This window comes from Schistocerca gregaria, chromosome 6 (genome assembly GCF_023897955.1).
Source record: "Schistocerca gregaria isolate iqSchGreg1 chromosome 6, iqSchGreg1.2, whole genome shotgun sequence".
Taxonomy (NCBI): domain Eukaryota; kingdom Metazoa; phylum Arthropoda; class Insecta; order Orthoptera; family Acrididae; genus Schistocerca; species Schistocerca gregaria.
The window spans coordinates 312,985,937-313,013,466 of record NC_064925.1 but is presented as its reverse complement, the minus strand read 5'-3'; the positions used below and the strand labels follow the sequence as shown (position 1 = coordinate 313,013,466).

Here is a 27,530-nt window from a genome sequence, read left to right as displayed (position 1 = left end):
AAGGGAAATAATTCTGATGGTACTTTACTTTACTCTGGACAATTTAGGCTTACCTAATTTGATACATTACTTTCAAATAGACTCATGTTAGTTGCCAGATTGTATACCAAATTGTGTCTAAGCTAGGTAACTCATGTAGTGGAGTTAGGTATTGCTTCTCAAATTGCATCCTATACATATCATTGATATTATAGTCTCTCCTCTGACTTACTTACCTTATAAATCACACATTTCAAGCTGGAAAATTCCATAATGCCTTCAAATCCTAAGTTGTTCCAATTTATAAGAACAGATATAAAAACAGTTCTGACAGTAACTGGTGAATATCTATCATTCACAAAATACCTGAGACAATAGAACACCACATTAAAACACAGCTATGAAGCTACTTTGAGAACAATAAGATAAACTCTTCTTCACTGTATAGATTTTGATCTGGTATACCCACCATCTGGTTACAGGTGTTTGCAAAGTTTTTTAAAGCCATTCCTCTGCCTAAGCTTTGCTCCTTCATCTGAGTAATTGACACTATATCTTCATCACGCTGTTCCAGGTAAATATTGTTGTTCCAGGTAAATATTGTATTATAAGTCAATGTTAAGGAAGCTTGTATTTGCCTATGTGCTACATTTTATATTTTGTAAAAATATCCTACATGGAACCAAACCTAAATGCAATCTTACATGCAACAGAGATTACAAATAATCCTTTCAAAATTGCTTGTAAATATGAAAACAATTACTAGTTTTCTCCTAGATTATGTTTATATATTTGCAAAGTGAGGAACAAAGCGCAGTTGGCATTTTGTGTAACAATGATTTTGGATTGTCCTTTGATAATTGTTTGCATAAATGAAAGCAATTACTAGTTTTCTCCTGGATTACGTTTATGTGAACAAGATCGGTAATTGGGATATAGAAAACTGAATTCCCATATAGGTCGCAGCTCATATATATTTACACTTGACACTGCATCTGTACAGAATGAAGTATAACAAAGAACCGACTAAAGTAAAGTAAAGTTAAGATGGAGGCTCGACAGAGCACTTAGAGTTCACAGATATCAAGTTTCCTGGACGATACAAACTATCAAATCCACAGAGCCAGCCCCCCCTCTCCCCCCTCTCCACAGTACGGTGTACTACAGATATCCAAGGGTGAGGGAGCAGTGAGAGGCAGGTCCAGTTACAGTCAGTCAGCCTCCATGGCCAGATGAAACAGTGGTTGCCCCAGGAATAAGTGGGCGGGCCGGTCGACAGCGAGGTAGAGACGTGTGTGGCCCTAAAGTGGATCGAGCCGACCGTAGACATGAAAGCACATAGTGATGCTCGGTCACACTCACGCAGGAGTTTGAAGTTGTGTGCAATATTGATATGTAAGGGAACATCTGACAGCGGGGCCTCGGTATCTGTCAAAAGAATGAGCACTCGGCCATTGAACGTCACTATAGAGTCATCGTTCACTCGGTGCATCGGCATGCTGCAGGACAAACTGATAGTAGGTGTGTGTGTCTCTGACGTTGGAAGTAAGGCCACGAAACCTGCACAGGGTGAAACAGGAGCGAGGTTGGGAAACCAGTTAATGGTGCTGAACAGTCTTTGGCGGAAGAGGTGTGCGGTGAGGTTGATGGGAAGCACCACATCTTCATTCTCGATCAAGGATGCATCATCTGTAGAGTCCGACTGCAGCGGTGTGAGACCATCAGGGTCGACGAAAGCCGGTTTCAGGCGATGCAGAGGAACTGTCTGTGTGTGATCTTTAATCATGATATCAAAAGACATGTCTCCCCAACCCCCACAGGACCTTGTGGAGGCCAAGATAAGGAGGTTGAAGAGGCTGCCTAACCGCATCATCACACAGCATGATTTTCATGTTCCTCCACTGAGCTGCAGAAAACGAGAATGTCGTCCAGATAAGCAAAGCAAAACTCCAACTGTCGCAAGATAAGAGTCAGTGAAACATTGCCACATCTGCACCGTGTTCTTTAGGCCAAACGGCATGAAGTGGTAGTGGAATAAACCAAGTGGTGTGATAATAACTGTCTTAGGAATGTCTTCCAGCACCATGGGAATCTGGTGGTAGGTGCGTTTACAGTCAATAACACTAAAATTGTGGTGCCTGATAACATACGAGTGAAGTCATTGATGTTCGGCACTGAGTAATTGTCCATGACGGTACAAGCGTTTAAGCGACTGTAATCGTCACTCATTCGAAAAGATCAGTCATGTTTGGGGATGATGTGGATTGGTGAAGACCAGTTGCTCTCTGAAGGTTGCAGAACACTTGCCGCCAAAAGTTCATTAATCTGCTGCCAGGCTGCACACAACTTGATAAGGTTCAGGTGGCGCTACCTTATGCCTAATAGGAGGACTGACAATGGTAACTATCTTGTGTGTCGTTCCATCAATGACGGAAGAAACTGAGAATTGCACACGAGACTGGTTAACGCCCTGGCGTCGAGTCTTCGGACGAGTAGGGTGTAGCAAGGCATAGCCGTTAGCACGAGTGGGGAAAGGTAGCACACAAGTCACACGTCTCTTATGGGGGCATGGTGTGCACTAGTGTGGAGGGCGGTGGGTGTGTGTGCAGCGCAGAGTGAAGGGGAACAGGCAGCGACTGTCTGCTGTTAACCTTGCACTGAACAACCTGTATGGGCGAGAGTGGTGCTGGCATAGCACGTGGGGCCACAGTGGCCACTGGGTCGTGTGGCCGGTAAGTGAGAGAGGGGGAATGTTTATCAACAAGTGCAGTAGCTGTCCGAGAGGTGGGCATCGTCACAACGTGTGTGCAATTGTCATTAACAGCACTGTTTGAAACTTGCGGCACTGGATGAGGTGAGCGCAACAGGGCGGTTGGAACGTCTTGTGCAAGTAAAGTATGTGGACTAACCTGGTCAGTAATCTGACAGTAAGTCAGTAATGCAGGTTGCAATGTTGCCCGTGAGGGTGGAGCACTCACATGTGATACCGTATGTTGTGGTGGAAACAGAGCATTTGAGATAGGTGCGGGTGCATAGTATGTGAGTGTTCGTAGGATGGTGGAGCACTGAACCCTATATGACGTTCAGAAATAGTTCGCAATGAGAAAAAAGATCCATACCAATGCAGAACATCCACAGAAAATGTAGAGAAGGAGATGGGGTCACCGTAACCTTTACTGAGCCTGAGGTAAGTAATGCCGACGCATTGACAGCTTGTAGATGTGACTTCATCTGTGAAGAAGTGGGTGGAACCATTAAAATAGCTATGATCGACACATCAGCACCAGTGTCAACAAGAAAAGGTAGACCTGACACAATGTCAGTCACATAGAGACAACCACTCGGCCAGGCAGACAAGTGAATGGAGTGTAATGTAAGAGGACGCCTGTTAGGTACCCCACAGGACTCGGCATCTCGTAGATCATGTAGGGTCAGCATTTGGGTGTTGGCATGGCAACCTGCACTTCTTAGCATCATCGCCAAACACTTTGTGGTACCAGCAGAAAGGATGAGCAGGAGATGGAGACTGCGACAATGGGGATGGCTTGTCCTCGTTGATTTGTGATTAGACCAGTACGTAAGGTGCATGGGCGATCCTGCAGTGCTCGGACAGCAGAGAGAGTGAGCCGATGCTGCCGGGAGAAGTAGACGAGGTGACGGTTGAGCAAGCCCTGCCTCTGCCAGTTGAAGGTCAGTATGCGGGGGGCGGCTGTGCCAACGAACAGTGTGGAATGAACTGGTTGCTGCAGCAGCAAATACAACTGGTCAGCGATGTGTAGGTGGGAGCCAATGGACTCGAACAAGTGTGGTAACAGATGAATCTGTAGATCAGTAAGTAGTTTGGCAGACCACAAAGCCCATAGTGTGATGTCAGGCATGGTATGCTCGTTTACAACCAATCAAAGGCGGCACCAGAGTTGTGAAGGGGTGCGTTCCTCCAGGTGCTCCTCGTAGAGAATCTTGATCATTAACTTTTTGTGACGAAAAGGAAAATCGTTCCATTATATTATTCTTTGCAAACTCATATTTTGGTGCAAGTGATGGTGAAAGGATCAGGTCACAAATCAAATCCGAGAGGTCGTGGAGGTGTGTGATGACGCAGAGGAACTTTGAGTTGTCATCAGACACATGATGTAACTCAAACAGGTGCTCAATGAGCGCAAACCACAATGCCAGGTTGTCCTCGTATAAGGGCGGTAGCTTCAGCAGGCGGCCAGAAGTGGATTGTGACAGTACTGGCTGAAATGAGGTTAAGTCAGAGGCCGGCGCGGTAGGTCGGAAAAAACATGGTGCGGACAGTACCGTGGAAACGGGCGGATGGACAGCACACAAGGGGGGGGGCACAGAAACAGGACCATGAGTGATGAGTACCGGATGGAAACAACCTGCTTCTCAAACAGGGCAAGAGACCAGCGCGGCAGACACAGGTAGTGCTGTGGGAGCAGCAGGCGGCTGAGTACCAGAAGCAGGGAACCCCACAAGAGAGGGGGTGGGGAGTGGGGCGTTGAGAATGCCACCCGCATGGAAACTATCTAATGCATAGCATGCCTGTACTGCATGTGGCGGGCCAGGGCCACTGAGGCAAGGTAAGGGGTCCATGTTATGCGAAACACTGAATTGTGCATGTAAATTAGACACAAGTGGAACACCATGCGTGCAGAACAGATGCATGCAGAAGGGATCCGGCACAGTTTGTAGTAATGGTGGCATTGCACACAGCCTGACAGTAACTGATGTAGCATGCTGGTGGGTGGTTAAACACAATTTCGAATGGAGATCACTTTGTTATTGAAGATTATAAGAGACACAATTTGAAATATCATTCAATTCACATTTCATTGTCAGGTAGGCATAATCCAGTGATGTGAAACCTGAGTCCATTGTTCACTTTGCTGGCACAGCAGCTCAGTATGTTCGGTCAGAGGGTTACGTGCCCTCTGTAATAAAAAAACTGAGTTAATGGATCATCAACGAACTTAAACGGATGTCTTATGACGTCCACCCCAAGCAGACTAAGCGAACAAAATGAGATTTAAAAAAACTCTAACAGCATAGTTGTCAACCATTGAAAATTAATGAGTTTAGCACACAGCACTGGTTGAGAACACAAATCACTGTGCGTAAATGATGAGTAGGCCATTGGCAAAGAAACAACAAAACGCGGTGAGCGGAGTTGTGCTTCCACATCTTCTAACAAGACATTGTTTGGTGTGGTCATTGCATAGTGCATATAGCCTGTTCCAGAAACATCAGTGTGGAAGACACGAAACATGAATGAACTGTGGGGTCACCACTATGGGAACGGGATCGGTAATCGGGATATAGAAAACTTAATTCCCATATATGTCATAGCTTGTAAATATTTAAACTTGATGCTGCATCCATACAGAATGAAGTATAACAAAGAACTGACTAAAGTAAAGATGGAGGCTCGACAGAGCATTTACAGTTCACCGATATTAAGGTTCGTGGTCAATACAAACTATCGATGTCATATGTTCAAATATCTGCAAAGTAAAGGTTTATTTTTGTTAACTAAATGCTTCCCAAGAGGGACACTACAGCATTTTGCATTTACACTGCCATTAATTTGGATTTGTCACTATCATATACTGTATATGAACACATACTTCATGAGAAAGCACCAAGCAGTGTGCTGTGATAGCTAAATGAGCCTGCCACACTTCTAAACAATTCTAAAATTTATAACATATGATCTGTACATTGATAGTGTACAACATTCATCAGACTACAGGGCATCAGTCACAATTTTACTTGATAGCAGACGGCCACGGTGGTCTCGCGGTTCTAGGCGCTCGGTCCAGAACCGCGGGACTGCTACGGTTGCAGGTTCGAATCCTGCCTCGGGCATGGATGTGTGCGACATCTTTAGGTTAGTTAGGTTTAAGTAGTTCTAAGTTCTAGGTGACTGATGACCACAGATGTTAAGTCCCACAGTGCTCAGAGCCAACTTGATAGCAGATATACATCAGTGACTTTGTACACAATAATGAGGGTGGACTGCATTACAAGTTTATTTCAGTTCACTTGGTTCCTTGCACTTCTATGATCTATGTAACACGTGTAATATACAAAGATTATGCAACATACAACTCACTGAATGGACTGAATACATGTTGTGGAATTAAAACTCCCATAAACAATTATGCAACTGTTGTACTCACAAGACGATGTTGAGTACTCATTTTTGCTCCTGTCATCAGTTCAAACAAACATCTGGAATGACCAGAGTAGAACTAAATATCATAGCTGTGAAAACATCTTTCAGTAGATCATACACAATGTTGTTAGGTGTATGTTGTCAGATAAAACATCTTTACACCTAATCATACGAGGGGGGACCCCCCCAAAAAAACCTAAAAAAAAATTTCTTTCTAGAAAGCATATACTCCATTGTTTTCAAATAAAACCTTAATCTCCATGGAAGTACTCTCCATTAGCATTAATACACTTGTCCAAATGTTCAGTCCAATGTTTGAAGCACCTTTTAAATTCGTCCTCTTTGATGCCTGCTAGCACTTTCATGACATTGCATTTTAAGTCTTCCACATCTGCAAAATGCTTGCCTCTCAAGTCTCTTTTCATCCTCGGGAATAGGAAGAAGTCCAAGGGTGCTAAATCCGGTGAATAGGGCATGTGAGTCAAGACAATCGTCTTCATTGAGGCCAAAAACTGGTGAAAGCTGAGAGCCGTGTGCGTGGCAGTGTTGTCGTGATGCAGGAACCACACACCAGAATCCCACAAAATCCAGAAATTTTTGTGACAAACTTCTGTGAAGCCATTTCATAACCTCCAAATAGAATTTTTTGGTTTACTGTCTGGTTTTCAGGGACAAATTCAGAGTGTACAATCCCTTTGATGTAAAAAAAAAACATTGTTTTCACTTGTCGAGCCTCTTTTGGTCGAGGTGAGCCAGGTGACTTCCATTGTGATGACTGTTGTTTACTTTCTGGATCACCCATAGCACCATGACTCATCACCTGTAATGATTTTTTTGAAAAAATGTGCATCATCTTTGAACGCGTCTCATTTCGAGACAGGCTTGAACGCAATGATCCGTTTGGTCTCTGGTAAGAAGCTTCAGCACGAATTTTGCTGCCACTCTTCGCATCCCCAAATCGATGGTCAAGATGCGCTGAATTGAGCTTCAGGACAAGCCGGACAAATCTCAGCAGAATGACTCAGCAGAGCTCCTAGTACAACCCTCTGGCGGCACAACCTGATACTACAAGTACACAATGTGCAGCATTACAATTCCGGTTACTTTTGGGTCCTCTGTCATACATCTATTCTGTATTCTGCAAACCGTGCATGGCAGACAGCACATCCAATTGTACCAGTTACTAGGGCTTCTTCAGGTTCCACTGGCACATGGAGCACAGGAAGAATGATTTTTAATGCTTGCTGCATTTATTCTAATCTTATTGTCATGATCCCTGCATGAACAATACACAGACAGTTGGGTTATATTTCTTGAGTCATCATTTACAGCTGGTTCTTCAAACTTTGTTAGTAGACTTTATCAGGGTAGTTTATCTCTATCTTCAAGAGTCTGCTAGTTCAGTGTTTTCAGCATTTCTGTGACACTTTCCCACATATCAAACAAAGCTGTGACAATTTGTGCTGCCCTTCTCTGCATACACTCAATATCCCCCATTAATCCATTCTGGTATGGGTCCCACACTTGACCAATACTCCAGAATAGGTCACATGAGTGATCTGTAAGCAATCTCTTTTGTAGACTAAAAGCAGTTCCCCAGCATTCCACCAATAAACCAATGTCTACCACCTGCTTTACTCACAAGTGAACCTATGTGGATCATTCCATTCACCATACATACAAAGTTTCGCACCCTGGTATTTGTATGAGATAGCCAATTCCAACAATAACTCTTTGATATTATACTCATAGGATACTATGTTCTTTCATTTTGTGAAGTGCACAATTAATCATTTTTGAACATTTAATGCAAGTTGCCAATTTTTATACCACTCTGAAATCTTACCAATTTCTGAATGAATATTTTTGCAGCAGCTTGTTTTTGACAATATTTAATTATAGATAATTGCATCATCTGCAAAAAGTCAGATGGTACTAATAACATTGTCTGCCAGGTCATTAATATACAACTTGAACAGCAAGGAACCCAAAACACATCCCTGGGTCACACTAGATGTTACTTCTACATCTGACAATGACTCTACATCCAAAATAACATACTTGATACCCCATGTGATCATACTTTCAACAGTAACCATAGGTGTCATACTGAGTCAAATGCTTTTGAAAAATTAAGAAATGCTGCATCAACTTGAATGCCATGATCCAAAGCTAGCTTTCAGTATGTCATTTGAGAAAAGTGTAAGTTGGTTTTCACATGATCAATTTCTTTCAGAATCCATGCTGGTTAGAATGGAAGAGCTCATTCTGTTTGAGACCTCTCATTATATTGGGCTCACAATATTTTATAAGATTCTACAACAAATCAATGTCAACGATATTAGACAGTAGTCTTCTCATAGACATGTGTAATCTGTGTTTTTTTTTCATGAAGTGAGCACAATTTTTATTTCATGGCATCTACAATAGATTATAGTTAGGAGAAAGGCTAACTCAGCCACAAATTCAATGTAGAAGCTCACAGGGATTCCATCAGGACCTGAATGTTCAATTTTAATGATTTCAGTCTTTTTCTCAACACCACCAACATTACTACTTATTTCCTTCATCTTTTCAGTGGTCCAAGGATTAAATTGGAATAGTTGCCCGGGGTTTTCCCTTGTAAAGGAACATTTGAAAATTGAGTTAAGCATTTCATATTTTACGGTGTTACCATCAATTTCAGTTCCTGTCTCATTTGCTAGGGAATGGACAATAACTTTGATTCCACCAACAGCCTCTACATACAGCCATAATTTCTTTGGATTTCTTGAAATTTCATTTGACAATGTGTTATGGTAGTCACTGACGGCATCATGCATTGCTCTTGACAGCCAAATGTGTTTCATTCAGCATCTCTCTATCTATAGCCCCACACTTTGTTTTACACCTATTATGCAGTAATCTTGGTTTCTTTGGAAGTTTCTTTACAGTGACTGTACACCATGTAGGTTCCCTCCCATTATGAACTGTTCTATTGGGTACATACTTTTCAAAGTGAATAACCTCAAAGAGGTCAGGTCTGTTTGTTGCCATAAGATAAAGTACATTTCCATCATGAGTGGGAAAGTCTCCATCAGTGATTATAGTATGATTAAGGAACTTACATACAAGTCAATTAAGACTTTCTCTAAAGTTTCTGTTACATCAGGAGGTGAGTCTGGTGGGCAATAGGAGGATCCAATTATTATTTTATGCCCTACCCTGAATCATACCAAGTCTTGCCCAAACAATCTCACATGCAGCTCCAATTTCTATCTCAATGTATTTGAGTTTCTTGTCCCTTGCATCAAATACACCACCTCCATCCCCCATTTATCTATCCTTTTGATATGCACTTAAATTTTCCTCAAAATCCACACTGTTTTAAATTTCGGGTTTTAGACAGCTTTCTGTAGTATCTAGTATCATGTGAACTGCTCTGCTTTTCAGGAACACTTCAAACTCTGGCACTTTGTTGTGAATGCTTCAGCAGTTAACCATTACAAATTTAATAAACTCACAGCTACTGTTGGAGGGTCTACTTCTTCTTCTGCAGTTCTACAACTCATAATAAGTCTTGGCCTCTTCAACTATTTCCTTCTATTTATCCTAGACCCTTACGTACATTGCAATACAAACATTTATTGATATATAAAAGCCAACTTTGGAATTTTCCCTTGTGCGAGACCACTTGTACAAGATCATGGGTCAATTTATAGTTCTAGCTTAACATATTTTACTGCTCACATCACTTCTTCTGCATAATTTTTCATTGATAGCATCAATACCTGTTTGTATAGTGTATTGTGATATATTTTGAAATTTCAAGCTCTCACAATTGCCATGATAAACAAGTTCTGTTATTAATCTACTTTCCCCTTAAGGAGGAGTAATTCTGCCTGTGATCTGCATTTATGATAAAGTAACTCTGTTTTCAAGTTTGCTAACAACTATAATTAACATCAAAATGTCTTAGGAAACTAGTAATTTTTACCATAGTTTTGTGTTGCTTTAATAGAAATCTCATTTTGTGTATCTGCTTCAATTCTTACAGGTAACTAACAACCTTGTAGCTCAACAGATTAAAAGACAATCAGCAGGTTCAATTCAAAATTAGCTGTTCACTGACTTGTTATACATTGCACCAGTCACAATGCAGCCCCACTGTGAATGCTGTCCTCAAACACAGGATGAGGTGGTTGACATTCATAATCAGCTAGAAATCACTCTGACTACTGTTAAACAATTGGAAGCTGCTGCAAATAGGTGTGTTGGAAGAGATCCCCGAGAGTCATGTACCTGTGATACCTACACCAGAGGTACCTCAGATACTATCCTCTCCTGTGGATCCCATCTCCTCTGGAGAAAGTACAGGATCTGTCATTACCCATCCACTTGACAAGCAGCATGTCAGTGGTATATCTAGGCATCTTGTACTGGGCAGATGGCGAGCAGTGAGGACACAGGGCATTGTACCAATTCCCATGGCCAACAAGTCTGTGGTCCTGTCTTTCACTGAAACTGGAACTGAGCCAATGGGGCCCATTTCACCTGTTTTAGGGAAACCTGTTTTATAGTGCCAGGAGGAGACAACCAAAAAAGGGTAGGAGTCCCTTAATTTTCAGCACCTCAAATATATGGTGAATGATGGTATCCCTTAGGGACAAGGCAGCAAGTGACACAAAAGGACACCCGGTGGACTCAGTGTGTATGACCAATGGACACATTCAACATGTTCAAGAGACTATTGTAGCAGACAATGAGGGAACAAGGTGCAATCAACTGCAGATTTTAGTGCGTGTTGGAACAAATGAGGCCTGTTGTCTGGGTTCAGGTTAAGAAGACAAGTCTTGTGGGCAGAGTTTCACCAAAGTTCACAATTTGCAGGATTGTCCCCAGAACTGAATGTCACCCTTTGGTTTTGAGTTCAGTGGAAGGACTGAACTAGAGACTTTAGTGGTTCTGTGACAAGCTAGTCTATGATAGGCTATGAGTTCCTGGACTTTTGCCATAGGGTTGAGAACTGTAGGGTCCCCCTAAATGGGTCAGGTGTGCCAGGCTGCTACTCAGGCGGTTGACTGTGTGTGGGGTGCACGCAAGATTGGATTAGGCAACTCTACATGCAATGCAGGTAATGATAGCTGTACGAAACCAGGAAGTATCAGTGTAAGATAAAGGAAAAAAAAAGCCTCCCATATGTGAGAGCATTAAAATCCTAATGGTAAACTACTGAAGCATTCACAACAAAGTGCCAGAGCTTGGAGCACTCATGAAAAGCAGTGAAGTTCACATAATACTATATTGCCAATGATACAAGTATAGCTATTACACCCAACAGACAATTAACTGGTGAAATTGTAAATGATGTTTTTCAGAAAATCATTAAGTGGTTCTCTGCAAATGGGCTCTCATTAAACTTTGACAAAACACAGTACATACAGTTCCACACAGTAAATGGAATGACACCATTAATATAGACTTCGATCAGAAATTGGTAGCTTATGTAGAATATTCAAAATTTATTGGTGTATGCATTGATGAGGGGTTGAACTGGAAAAACACATTGAAGATCTGCTGAAAAGTTTGAGTTCAGTTACTTATGCCATTAGGGTCATTGCAAATTTTGGCAATATACATCTCAGTAAATTAGCTTACCACACCTATTTTCGTTCTCTGCTTTTGTATGGAATCATATTCTGGGGTAACTCATCATTGAGTGAAAGAGTGTTCATTGCACAAAAGCGTGTAATCAGAATAATTGCTGGAGCTCATCCAAGGTCATTCTGCAGACACTTATTTAAAGAGCTAGAGATCTTCACTATAGCCTCACAATATAAATATATTCACTTATATAATTTGTTATTAACAATCCAAATGAATTCAAAAGTAATAGCAGTGTACATGGCTACAACACTAGGAGAAAGGATGATCTTCACTACTCAGGGTTAAATCTAACTTTGGCTCAAAAGGGAATAAATTATGCTGCCACAAAAGTCTTTGGTCACTTACGTAATAGCATCAAAAGTCTGACAGATAGCCATACATAATTTAAAAGGAAATTAAAAGAATTTATGTCAACTCCTCCTACTCATTATATGAATTTTTGGATATAGTAAGTGGGTAATTCCCCCCCCCCCCCCCCCCAAAAAAAAAAAGACAAATAAAAATATTAAGTGTCATGTAATATTTTGTGTAATGTAATATCTTGTATAGACACCTTTTATTAACTTGACATGTTTTCCACATCATAACAAAGTGTCATATCCATGATCTATGGAACAAATACTAATCTAATCCAATCTAATCTAATCTACGGAAAGCTGGTTGAAACTTGAAATTGATAGCAGTGAGAATTTTGGGGAAAACAGAAGTGTATATGAAAAGGATATGCAAATGGGAAATGGAAGTAGTGTATTTGTCAGACAAGAAACTCAAACTCACCGAGATAGAAACTGAAGGTGCCTGTGAGATTGTTTGGGTAGGACTCAGTATCAAACGTTGGCATAAATTGATACTTAGAGCCCTCTGTCACCCATCACACTCGTATCCTGATGTAACCAAAAACTACAGAGAAAATCTCATTTCACTTGTACATAAGTTCACTGATCATACTGTAATCGTCAGTGGAGACTTTAATCTTCCAGCAGTTATTGAGAAAATTATAGTTTTGGTAGTGGTGGGTATGATAAGACATCCTGCAAAACTTTACTAAATCACATTTCGAGAAATCAAAGTAATTCTGGTTGTATGTAAAGGTTGTTAGTAGCACCAAAGTTAACATCCAGTCCCTCGCAAATAAGACAGAAAATGAAATTGATGGTAACACAGCAAAAAATGAAATGCTTAACTCCATTTTCAAATGTTCCCATACAAAGAATTGTACCACTGAAAAGATGAGGGAAATAATTATTAGTGTTGGTGGTGTTGAGAAAGAACTCAAATTGTTAAAACTAAACAAATCTTCAGGGCCTTATGGAATCCCTGTCAGAGTCTATCCCGAATTTGCAGGTGAGTTAGCCCCTCTTCTAATTATAATCTACTGTAGATCCCTTGATCAAAAAAATGCACTCAGTTCAAGGAAAATGCACAGGTCACACCTGTCTATGAGAAGGGTAATGGAACTGATCCAGAGAACTACTGTCCAATATCCTTGACACTGATTTGTTTTAGAATCTTAGAACATATTTTCAGCTCCAACATAATGAGATATCTCAAACAGAACAACCTCCTCACTTCCAACCAGCATGAATTTAAAAAATCGTCATATAAAACCCAACTTGCACTTTTCTCATATGACTACTGAAAGCTAGCTTTGGATCAAGGCATTCAGGTTGCTGTAGTATTCCTTGATTTTTGAAAAGCATTTAACTCTGTACCAGACCTATGCTTAATGTCAAAGGTACAATCACATCAGATATCAAGTGAAATTTGTGACTGAATTGAGGACTTTTTGGTAGGGACAATGTAGCATGTTATCTTTGATGGAGAGTCATTGTCAGATGTAGAAGTAACTTCTGGAGTCACCTAGGGAAGTGTGTTAGGACTGTTGCTGTCCACATTGTTTATTAATGACCTGGCAGACAATATTATTTGGCTAACTATCACCGAAGTTAAGTACCGTTGGGCTGGGCATACCTGGATGGGGGACCATCTGTTCTGCCGAGTTCTGTTGGCAAGTGGGGTGCACTCAGCCCTTGTGAGGCAAACTGAGGAGCTACTTGATTGAGAAGTAGCAACTCTGGTTTCAGAAACTGACATATGGCCAGGAGAACAGTGTGATGACCACATGCCCCTCCATATCAGCATCTGGTGACCCCTACGGGCTGAGGATGACACAGCAGCCGGTTGGTACCATTGGACCTTCATGACCTGTTTGGGAGAAGTTAGTTTAGACCATATCATTAGTAATCTCAGGCTTTTTGCAGATGATGCAGTTATCTATAATGAAGTACTGTCTGAAAGCAGATGCATAAATATTCACTCAGAAATTGATGGATTTCAAAGTGAAGTAAAAATTGACATCTTTCATTAAATGTTCAAAAATTGAAAATGCTGCACTTCACACAACAACAACAAAAAATAGTATCCTATGACTGTGTCATCAAACAGTCACTATTTGAATTAGCCAACTCATACAAATTCCTGGGTGTAACACTTTGTAGGGATACAAAAAGTAATGATCACATAGGTTGAGTCGTGGGTAAAGCAGGCAGTAGGCTTTGGTTCATTGATAGAGCAGTGGGGAAGTTCAATCACACTACAAAAGACATTGCTTACAAGTCACTCGTACAATCATTTCTAGAATATTTCTGTAGTGTATGGGACCCACACGAGATAGGACTAACTGGGCATATTGAACATATACAGAGAGAGGCAGCTAAACAGTCACAGGTTTGTTTAATACATGGAAGAGTATCACTGGGATACTGAAGAAACTAAACTGACAGACTCTTGATGACAGATGTAAATCATTCTGAGAAACTCTATTAGCAAATTTTCATGAACTAGCTTCAAAGTGTTACTCTAGTGATATACTACAACCCCCTAAATATCACTCCTATAGGGATTGTAAAGAGAACATTAAAACAATTACTGCACTCACACAGGCATTCAAACATTCTTCCCACACTCCATACATGCAAAGAAAAGGCAGAAACCCTAATAAATGGTATAATGGGACATACCCTCTGCCATGCACCTCACAGTGGTTTGCAGAGTATAGATGTATCCCATCTTCTGAGGGTCTCCTATGACTCCATCCTCCTATCCAGTTTTCAGTTGACCACAAGTATTTCTGCGTCATTCATCCATGTGACATCCTAACAGGCTGATCTTTGGCATGCAATTCATGGTTGTATCTCATCCTCCATCTCTCCCTTTCACAAATTGGGCTAATGATTCTCCTGAGTATCCTTCTCTTGAATGCATCCAGTGATTGATTCAGCATCCTTTGCTGCTAGAGTCAGGGTTCCAGAGGCATATGTAAGCAATTGTCTGATCAGTATTTTATAGATATTATGGCAGTTTTAGTAAGGGGCCTTGAAGATAGAAGCTTTGTTAAGGCAAAATAAGCTTTATTAGCAGCAATTAGCCTCTGCTTTATTTTGTACCAGATATCATTTAGACTGGTTACAATCAAATCCAAATATTTGAAGGTCCAAATCTTTCAATGGTATAACTACCCATCATTATTTCAGATGGCATGTTCCCCCCATGCACTTTCTCAACAGTTAGGTATTTTGTTTTCTGCTAATTGATATTTAGTCCTAAATTCCTGCCAGCCTGTTAAAGTGCAGTGAATGTCTCTTCCATTATCATCAGAGTTCTTCCTACTATGTCAGTGTCATCCTGATAGTCCAGTATCTGCACAGATTTATGAAAAATCATTTTCCTACTCAAGATATTTGCTTCTCTCATCACTCTATACAAGATGGCACTGAATAAAAGGCATGCCAGTGCATAACCTTGCCATAATCCAATTTTAATTTCCAATGTATTTGACAACATTCCTCCATCGGTTGCGAAAGCTAGTAATTCTGTGTGTGTGTTTGTGTGTTTTGTTCATTGTGCCTGTCTGCCGGCGCTTTCCCGCTTGGTAAGTCTTGGATTCTTTGTTTTTAATATATATATATTCCGCGTGGGAAAAATATATCTAAAAACAAAGATGATGTGACTTACCAAACAAAAGTGCTGGCAGGTCGATAGACACACAAAATTTGAGCTTTCGCAACCAGCGGTTGCTTCGTCAGGAGAGAGGGAAGGAGAGGGAAAGATGAAAGGATGTGGGTTTTAAGGGAAAGGGTAAGGAGTCAGTCCAATCCCGGGAGCGGAAAGACTTACCTTAGGGGGAAAAAAGGATAGGTACACACTCGCACACACACGTGTCCATCTGCACATACACAGACACAAGCAGACCCTCTCCCTTAAAACCCACATCCTTTCGTCTTTCCCTCTCCTTCCCTCTTTCCTGAAGAAGCAACCGTCGGTTGCGAGAGCTAGAAATTTTGTGTGTGTGTGTTTGTGTGTTATTTTATTGTGCCTGTCTACCAGTGCTTTCCCACTTGATAAGTCTTGGAATCTTTGTTTTTGGTATATTCTTCACACGTGGAAGTTTCTTTCTATTTTATTTACAAAATAATTACTGAGCTTGTCAAAAGTATTGCTTGTATGACTATATCTGTTAATTTCGTTATTTAAACTAATAATTCAGCCTAACCTTTGTGACAGAAGGAATTGTTAAAAAGAAGGGATTTTTTGATGTATTCAGTTTATTGAATGAGTTATGTAATTTCTGTAACTTCAACATCGAACAATGCATAGTTTCAGTGCCTATTATTGTGAGGATATATAAAGTACTGATTTTAGCCCAGAGACAGTCAGTCCATGGCTGATTTTCAAACATGAAACATGTATTGGTTAGATTAACAACAATGCATCAACTTAACAGTGGGATAAGTTTAAAACAAATAGGTCGTGAGTTAGAACAATTAATGACAATTTCTCTTTAATTTATTTGAAAAATAGTGTCACATGTATTTTATTATTCTGCATGAACTGTGAACAGTGAGGTTACATTTTTACTGCTCACAGATTTTCAATGGCAAACTATTGTACCAGTATGTAGATGTTGCCTGCAACCTTAATGAGGCTTATCAACATTTACCAATAGTGAACTGGCCACATAATTGTGTAATATTAGGTCATTGTGAACAGTTAAAGTAAAGAACTGTGAAACGAACTTGTGGAACTGTCAGCTAACATCATTTACAGTAGTCAGTGTTGAACTTCCACCCCCCCCCCCCCCTCCATTTTTCAGCCAGTATAACAATGCAGTACATCAACACCAAGCACTATCAATGAAGAAACAAAGCAGGCAAATGTCACAGTGTCAGCACTAATACCTGTGTTTGTCAGTCCATTTGTCAAGTGGCAGTTGTTTCAGAGCCCATAGTCCTCCTGAGAACATCAGATAAAGCAACAGTTGCCACCATTGCAGAGCTCCCAGTGCCTACAAAGGCAGAGCCTTCCTTCAACACTGCTGCAGTAGCGCCTACAAAGCCCTCCCAAAGCTTCCACCACAGGGGAAAATAGGCAGTAAATCATCAGATCATGTCTATGTCATTCAATTTGACAGTTCTACTGCTCCTGCTTCAGAGCCAACCGACTGCAAAGTCTGCCAGGGGCAGCCATCTTGCCCCAAGGCCGAACCTCCATCTGTAGCATGCTCCCCACCCCAGTGGAAAGACAGGGTGAAAGGGAACCTCCATGATAAATGACTTCCATGCTACAGTGGAACATAAATGGGTTCAGGACTCATGTGTAGGAACTGAAACTCCTGGCACAGGCACACCTTCAATGCTCGTGTTTATGGGAAACATTTCAAAGCCACTAACACTCCTGTGCTACAGGGCTATAGCCTCCACCAAAAGGACAACCTGACTGGGGAGAGAGCCAAGGGAGGTGTAGCTCTGTTTGTCAATAACACACATTATCAACAACCACTGCTGTTCATGTGAGTCAGAAGATCTGCTCCCTGTATTTACCTCCACAGCATGCAATTGATTCTGAAGCTTTTGCAGGCCTTATAGCACAACTCCTCCACCCATTCCTCCTACTGGGTGATTTCAATGCCCATAATGTACTATGGGGGTTGACCTACATTTGCCCCAGAGGACAAAAGTTGGAGAACCTCATCATGTCTCAGAACCTGTGCACCCTCAGTACAGGCAGTCCCACTAATTCCTCAGCTGTTACTGGGTCATCCTCAGCCACTGACCTCTCTCTCTCTCTCTCTCTCTCTCTCTCTCTCTCTCTCTCTCTCTCTCTCTCTGCAACTTTCTTTTCAATGACCACTTCCCACTGTGGAGCCACATGCTAGACTAGATATAGGATTGCCTGCATCTAGTAAAGCTCACTACGCAGCCATGGCACACTTCCTTTCATCCACAAAGACAGGATGAGGTCCTCCTTACCTGTCTTTGCATAAGTCACAGCCCAATGACGCATGGCTTCTTGCTCCAGTGAGAGGACTCTCCAGAGGGTAGTGCTTGTGGCATACAGATCACTGTGTGCAACATTTTACTAGACTGTGTTTTATTTTTAGACCAGAGGACAGTGGCAGATTTGCCAGCAGATCTGCCCTGTATTTTCAGTGACGTTGAAACAATGTAGTTCAAGTTTTACAGTTTTGTGATCAGTCCAACTTGTGTCCTAAAATTTTACAGAAACAGAACTGTTTTTAATGTGTTAAAAGGGAGACAGGCTCACCCAGTAGTCAGCCAGTCAGATTTCCCTGTGCCTTTCTGTTAGCTTTCTGGGGTTTTACTTCTTTTTTAAACCCATGTAAAGCACCTTTCACCCTTCTCTGCTGTATTAAGGTGTGTCATCATTCTATAGGTCATTTTATCGAGATTTGTTTCTTTTAATGTGCATAGGGGCACCCATAACTCACTGCTGAATAATAATAAAAAAAAAAAAAAAAAAAAAAAAAAAAAAACAACTGTTGCCGACAATTTTAAACGTTTATTTGTGAAACTTCCTTTACTCTCCTATAAACATAATAAGTACCTTTTGCATATACTGCAAGAAAATTTCTCTGTGGAAAAGTATTTAAAACTGTATCTTAAGTGTATCCACACACCATAGGCAAATGTCATTTGCCTCTCGCCTTTGGTTGCCCACGTTGGATTCACAGCTTCGAAATCATTTACACTGATTTCACTACATGCCCTTGACTAATAAAACACTGTAGAAAATCTCATTGAAAATGCAGAAAACTCAATGAAAATATGAGCAATAGAGTTGTACAAATTAAGTTTTTTAGTAAACTTACATACTGGACCCCATTGCATTTTTTTGTGTATGTACAATATAATTACACAATATGCTATAAGATCCTCATCAGGGACACATCTATTCTGAATTTACCTTGCAAAACATTATGATGAAAAGCGCGTTTAAAAATGACAAAAACATAATTATTGGGCTAACATGCAGGTCACTCTGTTACCATAACCATTATTTCGCATTCGCATTCATGGGCTTTGCCAAATTATCACTTTTCATCCTAACCTACTGTATTTACTCGAATCTAGGTGGCACCTGGAAAATGAGACTCGAAATCAAGGAAAAAAAAATTCCGGAATCTAAGTCGCACCTGAAATTTGAGACTCGAAAATCAAGGGGAGAGAAAAGTTTTAGGCCGCACCTCCAAATCGAAACAAAGTTGGTCCACTGTAATATGAGACACAATTTAGGTAGAATGAATGACGATACAGCTAGAGTAGTTTGGTTCTAGTCGTAAGCTTCGCAGTTAAAATAAAGATTTACCAGGTAGCCACTGATATACGTCAGGCGCTCCGTCCGTATTTATACAGGTGCCCTTCCTTTTTCACGTGCTTCGTCTGGTTTGAATTGATTGCTTATATTTCTTTGATCTGATAAGTGTCGTTCTCTTTGTTATAGGTGTTTACGTCACTCTACGCTGAAAATGCAGTACAGTACTGTGTCATGCATTGTTTGTCGCATTCTGATACTGACTACTGAGTGCTTACGGCCTGTCGCCGCCCGCGGCATGGCTTGCTTTCTTGCGCGCTACCGCCGCTTACAATTTTTTTTTTTTTATTTAAAGGTAGGAATCGTCTCATTAGAGAAACAATGGCAAGAGACTGCTATTTGTTGTTACTTACATTGCTGCTTTCTTTGATAGTGATCAACAAGAACCAAATAATAGACTGCATATGATAGAAGATGTTCTGAACGGGAGTTTGTCGAAAATTTATCTCCATTTGAAAATCTGTGCAGACACCACTTTACAACATTACATTCCGCACAGAAATTAGTCATCTTAGATTTAAAAATCTAGTCAATTGCCGTGCTTCATTTCTGACTGTATCACTATTAGGCATAAGAATAATATGAATATAAACATGACAGGATATGTATTTTCTTCCGCGTTTGCTGTTGTCTCGCTCAAGTTTCGTAGTTTATTAGGCAGACAGGATTTAAATGAGATAGCAGCAAACACGAAACACTACATGGCAAAATGTTTATATTCGTATTATTCTTATGCTGAAGAGAATAGTGCATGTGATTCACAATTCATAATAGTTCCTATTAGCAACTATCTCTTCTCACAGGTAGGAAAAAATTCAGAACGTAGAGTTGGCCATATTGACAAACATCCCAAACAGTCTTGCCAGTCGGATTTTCGTTTGTTGTTGTGGTCTTCAGACCTGAGACTGGTTTGATGCACCTCTCCATGCTACTCTATCCTGTGCAAGCTTCTTCATCTCTAAGTACCTACTGCAGCCTACATCCTTCTCAATCTGCTTAGTGTATTCACCTTTTGGTCTCCCTCTATGATTTTTACCCTCCACGCTGCCTTCCAATGCTAAATTTGTGATCCCCTGATGCCTCAGAACAGGTCATACCAACTGGTCCCTTCTTGTTGTCAAATTGTGCCACAAACTCCTCTTCTCCCCAATTCTGTTCAATACCTCCTCATTAGTTATGTGATCTACCCATCTAATCTTCAGCATTCTTCTGTAGCACCACATTTCGAAAACTTCTATTCTCTTCTTGTCCAAACTATTTATCGTCCATGTTTCACTTCCATACATGGCTACACTCCATACAAATATTTTCAGAAACGACTTCCTGAAACTTAAATCTATACTCGATGTTAACAAATTACTCTTCTTCAGAGACGCTTTCCTTGCCATTGCCAGTCTACATTTTATATCCTCTCTACTTCGACCAGCATCAGTTATTTTGCTCCCCAAATAGCAAAACTCCTTTACTACTTTAAATGTCTCATTTCCTAATCTAATTCCATCAGCATCACCCGACTTAATTCGACTACATTCCATTATCCTTGTTTTGCTTTTGTTGATGTTCATCTTACATCATCCTTTCAAGACACTGTCCATTCCGTTCCACTCCCCTTCCAAGTCCTGTGTGTTCTATGGCAGAATTACAATGTTAACAGCAAACCTCATAGTTTTCATTTCTTATCCATGGATTTTAATACCTACTCTGAATTTTTCTTTTGTTTCCTTCACTACTTGCTCAATATACAGATTGAATAAGATAGGGGAGAGGCTACAATCCTGTCTCACTCCCTTCCTAACCACTGCTTCCCTTTCATGTCCCTCGACTCATATAAATGCCATATGTTTACTGTACAAATTGTAAATAGCCTTTTGCTCCCTGTATTTTATCCCAGCCACCTTTAGAATTTGAAGAGAGTATTCCAGTCAATATTGTCAAGAGCTTTCTCTAAGTCTACAAATGCTAGAAACGTAGGTTTGCCTTTCCTTAATCTTTCTTCTAAGATAAGGCGTAAGGTCAGTATTGCCTCACATGTTCCAATATTTCTACAGAATCCAAACCGATCTTCCCCAAAGTCGGCTTCTACTAGTTTTTCCATTCGCCTGTATATAATTTCCGTTAGTATTTTGCAGCTGTGGCTTATTAAATTGATTGTTTGGCAATTTTCACATCTGTCAACGTCTGCTTCTTAAAGCCTGAGGATATTTTGCCTGTCTCATGCATCTTACTCACCAGATGATAGAGTTTTGTCAGGACTGGCTCTCCCAAGATTGTCAGTAGTTCTAATGGAATGTTGTCTACTCCCGGGGCGTTGTTTCGACTTAGGTCTTTCAGTGCTCTGTCAAACTCTTCATGCAGTATCATATCTCCCATTTCATCTTCATCTACATCCTCTTCCCTTTCCATAATATTCTCCTCAAGTACATCGCCCTTTTATAGATTCTCTATATACTCCTTCCACCTTTCTGCTTTCCCTTCTTTGCTTAGAACTGGGTTTCCATCTGAGCTCTTAATATTCATACACGTGGTTCTCTTTCCTCTTTAATTTTCCTGTAGGCAGTATCTATCTTACCCCTAGTGAGATAAGCCTCGACATCCTTACATTTATCCTCTAGCCATCCCTGCATAGCCATTTTGCACTTCCTGTCGATCTCATTTTTTAGACATTTGTATTCCTTTTTGCCTGCTTCATTTACTGCATTTTTATATTTTCTCCTTTCATCAATTAAATTCAATATTTCTTCTGTTACACAAGGATTTCTACTAGCCCTTGTCTTTTTACCTACTTGATCCTCTGCTGCCTTCACTACTTCATCTTTCAAAGCTACCCATTCTTCTTCTACTGCATTTCTTTCCTCCATTTGTGACAGTTGTTCCTTTATGCTCTCCCTGAAACTCTGTACAACCTCTGGTTCTTTCAGTTTGTCCAGGTCCCATCTCCTTAAAGTCCTACCTTTTTGCAGTTTCTTCAGTTTTAATCTACAGTTCATAACCAATAAATTGTGGACCGAGTCCACATCCGCCACTTACAATTTAAAACCTGGTTCCTAAATCTCTGTCTTACCATTATATAATGTGTCTGATACCTTCTAGCATATTCAGGATTCTTCCATGTGTACAACCTTCTTTTATTATTCTTGAACCAAGTGTTAGCTATGATTAAGTTATGTTCTGTGCAAAATTCTACCAGACAGCTTCCTCTTTTATTTCTTTCCCCCAATCCATATTCACCTACTATGTTTCCTTCTCTCTCTTTTCCTAGTCTCGAATTCCAGTCACCCATGACTAATAAATTTTGGTCTCCCTTCACTACCTGAATAATTTCTTTTATCTCGTCATACATTTCATCTATTTCTTCATCATCTGCAGAGCCGGTTTGCATATAAACTTGTATTACTGTAGTAAGTGTAGGCTTTGTGTCTATCTTGGGCACAATAATGCGTTCACTATGCTGTTTGTAGTAGCTTACCCACGCTCCTATTTTTTAATTCATTATTAAATCTATTCCTGCACTACCCCTATTTGATTTTGTATTTATAACCCTATATTCAACTGACCAAAAGTCTTGTTCCTCCTGCCACCGAACTTCACTAATCCCCACTATATCTAAATTTAACCTACCCATTTCCCTTTTAAGTTTTCTAACCTACCTGCCTGATTAAGGGATCGGACATTCCATGCTCCAATCTGCAGAACGCCAGTTTTCTATCTCCTGATAACGACATCCTCTTGAGTAGTCCCCGCCCGGAGATCCAAATGGGGGACTACTTCACCTCCGGTATATTTTACCCAAGAGGACGCCATCATCATTTAACCATACAGTAAAGCTGTACAGTTGTAGTTTCCCCTTGTTTCCAGCCGTTCGCAGTCACAGCAAGGCCATTTTAGTTAGTGTTACAAGGCCAGATCAGTCAATCATCCAGATTGTTGCCCCTGCAACTACTGAAAAGGCTGCTGCCCCTCTTCAGGAACTACACGTTTGTCTGGCCTCTCAACAGATACCCCTCCGTTGTGGTTGCACCTACGGTATGGGCATCTTTATCGCTGAGGCATGCAAGCCTCCCCACCAACGGCAAGGTCCATGGTTCATTGGGGGGGGGGGGGGGGGGGCGGCGAATTTTCATAGTACATTGAAATGCTGTTACATTCGAAGATCAACAATATGGAATTTGTATTTATTTCATTGGATAATGTATGAAAATGCAGTGGTTGAAACTAGGGGCGGAGAAAAAAACTCATCTTCCACCTTTTTTTAAAAATTTATTTACTGACACAGAAGTTTTGTCGTCAGTATCTATCTTTGCGCCTGAAAAGCATGCCTGTGTAGCACTACATATATTCGACGACAGATGTTAGTTGTGGTGGCACCTATCAACATTTTTCAGAACTTCCGCTTACTTTGCACTCGATTCTAAGCTGCAGGCAGTTTTTTGGATTACAAAAACTGGAAAAATAGTGTGGCTTAGATTTGAGTAAATGCTGTAGATTCTGGCTGCACAGCAACCTTCATTCTGGCTGCACTGCAGATCGCTCTGTCACCACAACAAAGATTTTAAGGGGTGAGGGAGAGAGAGCAAAATCAATAGTTACATAGTGATCACATGTTGAATTTAACCCCCCCCCCCCCCCCCCCCCCACATACACACACACACACACACACACACACACACCAAGATTTATGTACAAAATTGGAAATAGTTAACCATAAAGCAGTGTTCACAAGTTACAATGCCATGTGGTAAATACACAGGTAACTTTGCATTGAAAACATAGACCATGGGCTAAGCTAAAGATTTTTTTTCTCCACATATGTTGGTTTTTTTTTATTCAGCTCACAACCAAAGTCATATGAACCTTTCAAACCTAAGCCTCAGGCCTCTATATATCAGTCACTACAACCTAGTTCTCAAGGAAATGATGTAGGGGGAGTACACACTATCACTGCACTCTAGCACACATTCCTGAAGACTTCACTTCAAATGGGATCCATGAAGCATTTCATCAGTTAATCCTGATAGAATTCATCTACTGAAGAGTAGCATTTCTACCAGAGAATATCTAGCATCCTTTATTTCCAAGAATTTACATTCATACTGATTTTTTTCTATTAATTTGTTAAACATTTTGTGGAAATTAATAGTGCAGTTTCATTCAGCATGCCTCTTGTAGGACGAGTGAAATTATCATTGTTCCTCTCACTGACTGACTTAAATGGTTCTTCTTAAATAATTTTCCTCCAAACATTAACTAATAAAAGTGTTTGTAAAACAACTGGCCACTTTGTACTGTACAGTATCCATACATCAAACCATTTCCTCCTGAAGCTGCAGTACCAGAGATATTCTTTGAATTTGCCCCTTGCCGATTGTTGAAAAAGAAGTCAAATGTGGGTGCCATTGTGTTATCAGCCTAAACTTCAGTATCAGCCCAGACTGAAGGAAAATTGTTAAATTACTCTATGGACAGAAATAGTCCCTCTCCCATAAAATAGAGGGACTAGCAGAGATAGTTCGTTTGCAATACTCTTTTCTCCTGCTGTGAGAAGATATCAAAAAGAGAAAATAGATACAATTAAGTTATATTATTGTAGCACACTTGCATGTAGCATAGCCTAAGGTAATACATGCACTTGTCAATAGTTTACTTCCCTGTGTCCCATTTTTGAAACTGCTTCTAAGCTTGCACTTTAGTTTTTTGTCATTATTTCTACATAAAGAAAGTTTACACACATTAAGTATGCATGTTGGTTCATGCTTATTCCACCCAATCACAATATTTACTGAGTATGTAAAGGTAGCAGGTGCACTGTTTTACTGTGTGGCAGTGGGCCGGGCCTGTAGTCCAAAGATTGGTTGGATGCAGTTCTCCGTGCAACGCTATCCTGTGAAAGCCTCAATGTACAGACTGAATTAACATTGGGGATAGGCTAAAACCCTGTTACACTCTTTTCTTCAATCAATGCTTGACTTTCAGGCCCTTAGTCTCTTATAACTGATATCTGGTTTCTGTACAAGTTGTAAATAGACTTTGGCGCCTTGTATTTTATCCCTGCTACCTTCAGAATTTCAAAATGCCTATCAACACTGGCAATAGCTTTCTGTATTTTTACACAAGAATATATCACACATGCAGCTTGTAAGAATGCATGTGGACTCCTCTCCCTGTTACATTTTGCTTCTTCTCAAAAATTTTATTTTTGCAAATATTTTCAATAGTGTTATTTTTGATATCAAAAATCTCAAATATTAACACAAGACTTAGGCAATTTGACATTATTATCCATTACATTCATTTGGTTAGTTAGAAGTTATTCATATGATTAGTTTAGTTTACCAAAAAACTGTGATAATTACAAATACCACTAATTGTAAATTTAGTTATCATTATGGAGATGGTACCTGTTCTTTCAGACATGTCCAAAAGAACAGATACCATCGGTGACCATGCAGCTCCCTAAAATGAAATGATAATTAAATCAATACCTTAAGCTGTCAACAGGCATTGATATACAGGGTGTTTCAAAAATGACCGGTATATTTGAAAGGGCAATAAAAGTACATTTTCAAGCGGACAAACTTTCGAAATTACAGTAGTTACAATTTTCAACAACAGATGGCGCTGCAAGTGATGTGAAAGATATAGAAGACAACGCAGTCTGTGGGTGCGTCATTCTGTACATCGTCTTTCTGCTGTAAGCGTGTGCTGTTCACAACGTGCAAGTGTGCTGTGGACAACATGGTTTATTCCTTAAAACAGAGGATTTTTCTGGTGTTGGAATTCCACCGCCTAGAACACAGTGTTGTTGCAACAAGACGAAGTTTTCAACGGAGGTTTAATGTAACCAAAGGACCGAAAAGTGTTACAATAAAGGATCTGTTTGAAAAATTTCAACGGACTGGAAACGAGACAGATGAACGTGCTGGAAAGGTAGGGCGACCGCGTACGGCAACCACAGAGGGCAACGCGCAGCTAGTGCAGCAGGTGATCCAACAGCGGCCTCGGGTTTCCGTTCGCCGTGTTGCAGCTGCGGTCCAAATGACGCCAACGTCCACGTATCGTCTCATGCGCCAGAGTTTACACCTCTATCCATACAAAATTCAAATGCGGCAACCCCTGAGCGCCACTACCATTGCTGCACGAGAGACATTCGCTAACGATATAGTGCACAGGATTGATGACGGCGATATGCATGTGGGCAGCATTTGATTTACTGACGAAGCTTATTTTTACCTGGACAGCTTCGTCAATAAACAGAAGTGGCGCATATGGGGAACCGAAAAGCCCCATGTTGCAGTCCCATCGTCCCTGCATCCTCAAAAAGTACTGGTCAGGGCCACCATTTCTTCCAAAGGAATCATTGGCCCATTTTTCAGATCCGAAACGGTTACTGCATCACGCTATCTAGACATTCTTCGTGAATTTGTGGCGGTACAAACTGCCTTAGACGACACTGCGAACACCTCGTGGTTTATGCAAGATGGTGCCCGGCCACATCGCACGGCTGACGTCTTTAATTTCCTGAATGAATATTTCGATGATCGTGTGATTGCTTTGGGGTATCCGAAACATACAGGAGGCGGCGTGGATTGGCCTCCCTATTCGCCAGACATGAACCCCTGTGACTTCTTTCTGTGGGGACACTTGAAAGACCAAGTGTACCGCCAGAATCCAGAAACAATTGAACAGGTGAAGCAGTACATCTCATCTGCATGTGAAGCCATTCCGCCAGACACGTTGTCAAAGGTTTCGGGTAATTTCATTCAGAGACTACGCCATATTATTGCTACGCATGGTGGATATGTGGAAAATATCGTACTATAGAGTTTCCCAGACCGCAACACCATCTGTTGTTGACAATTGTAACTACTGTAATTTTGAAAGTTTGTCTGCCTGAAAATGTACTGTTGTCCCAAGCATATTGCAACAAACGGTGTATTTCTATCGCTGCTCGTTTAGTTTGTATTGCCGTTTCAAATATACCGGTCATTTTTGAAACACCCTGTACATTAACAGGGACAGATGAAAATATGTACCCCAACCGGGACTCGAACCCGGG

General features: G+C 40.7%; 1 protein-coding gene across 4 annotated transcripts in view; it reads right to left on the bottom strand.

The window, feature by feature from the left end:
- Nucleotides 1–27,530, bottom strand: part of LOC126278554 (uncharacterized) — a 95,669-nt gene that overhangs the window by 48,272 nt on the left and 19,867 nt on the right. For all 4 annotated transcript variants that reach the window (XR_007550719.1, XM_049978745.1, XM_049978747.1 and 1 more), the window contains exon 2: nt 13,778–14,011. Coding sequence is in view for 3 of the 4 variants with exons in the window: in XM_049978745.1 (XP_049834702.1) it covers nt 13,778–14,011 (234 nt within the window). In the remaining variant the exon portion in view is untranslated. The remainder of the gene's footprint in view (nt 1–13,777; nt 14,012–27,530) is intronic.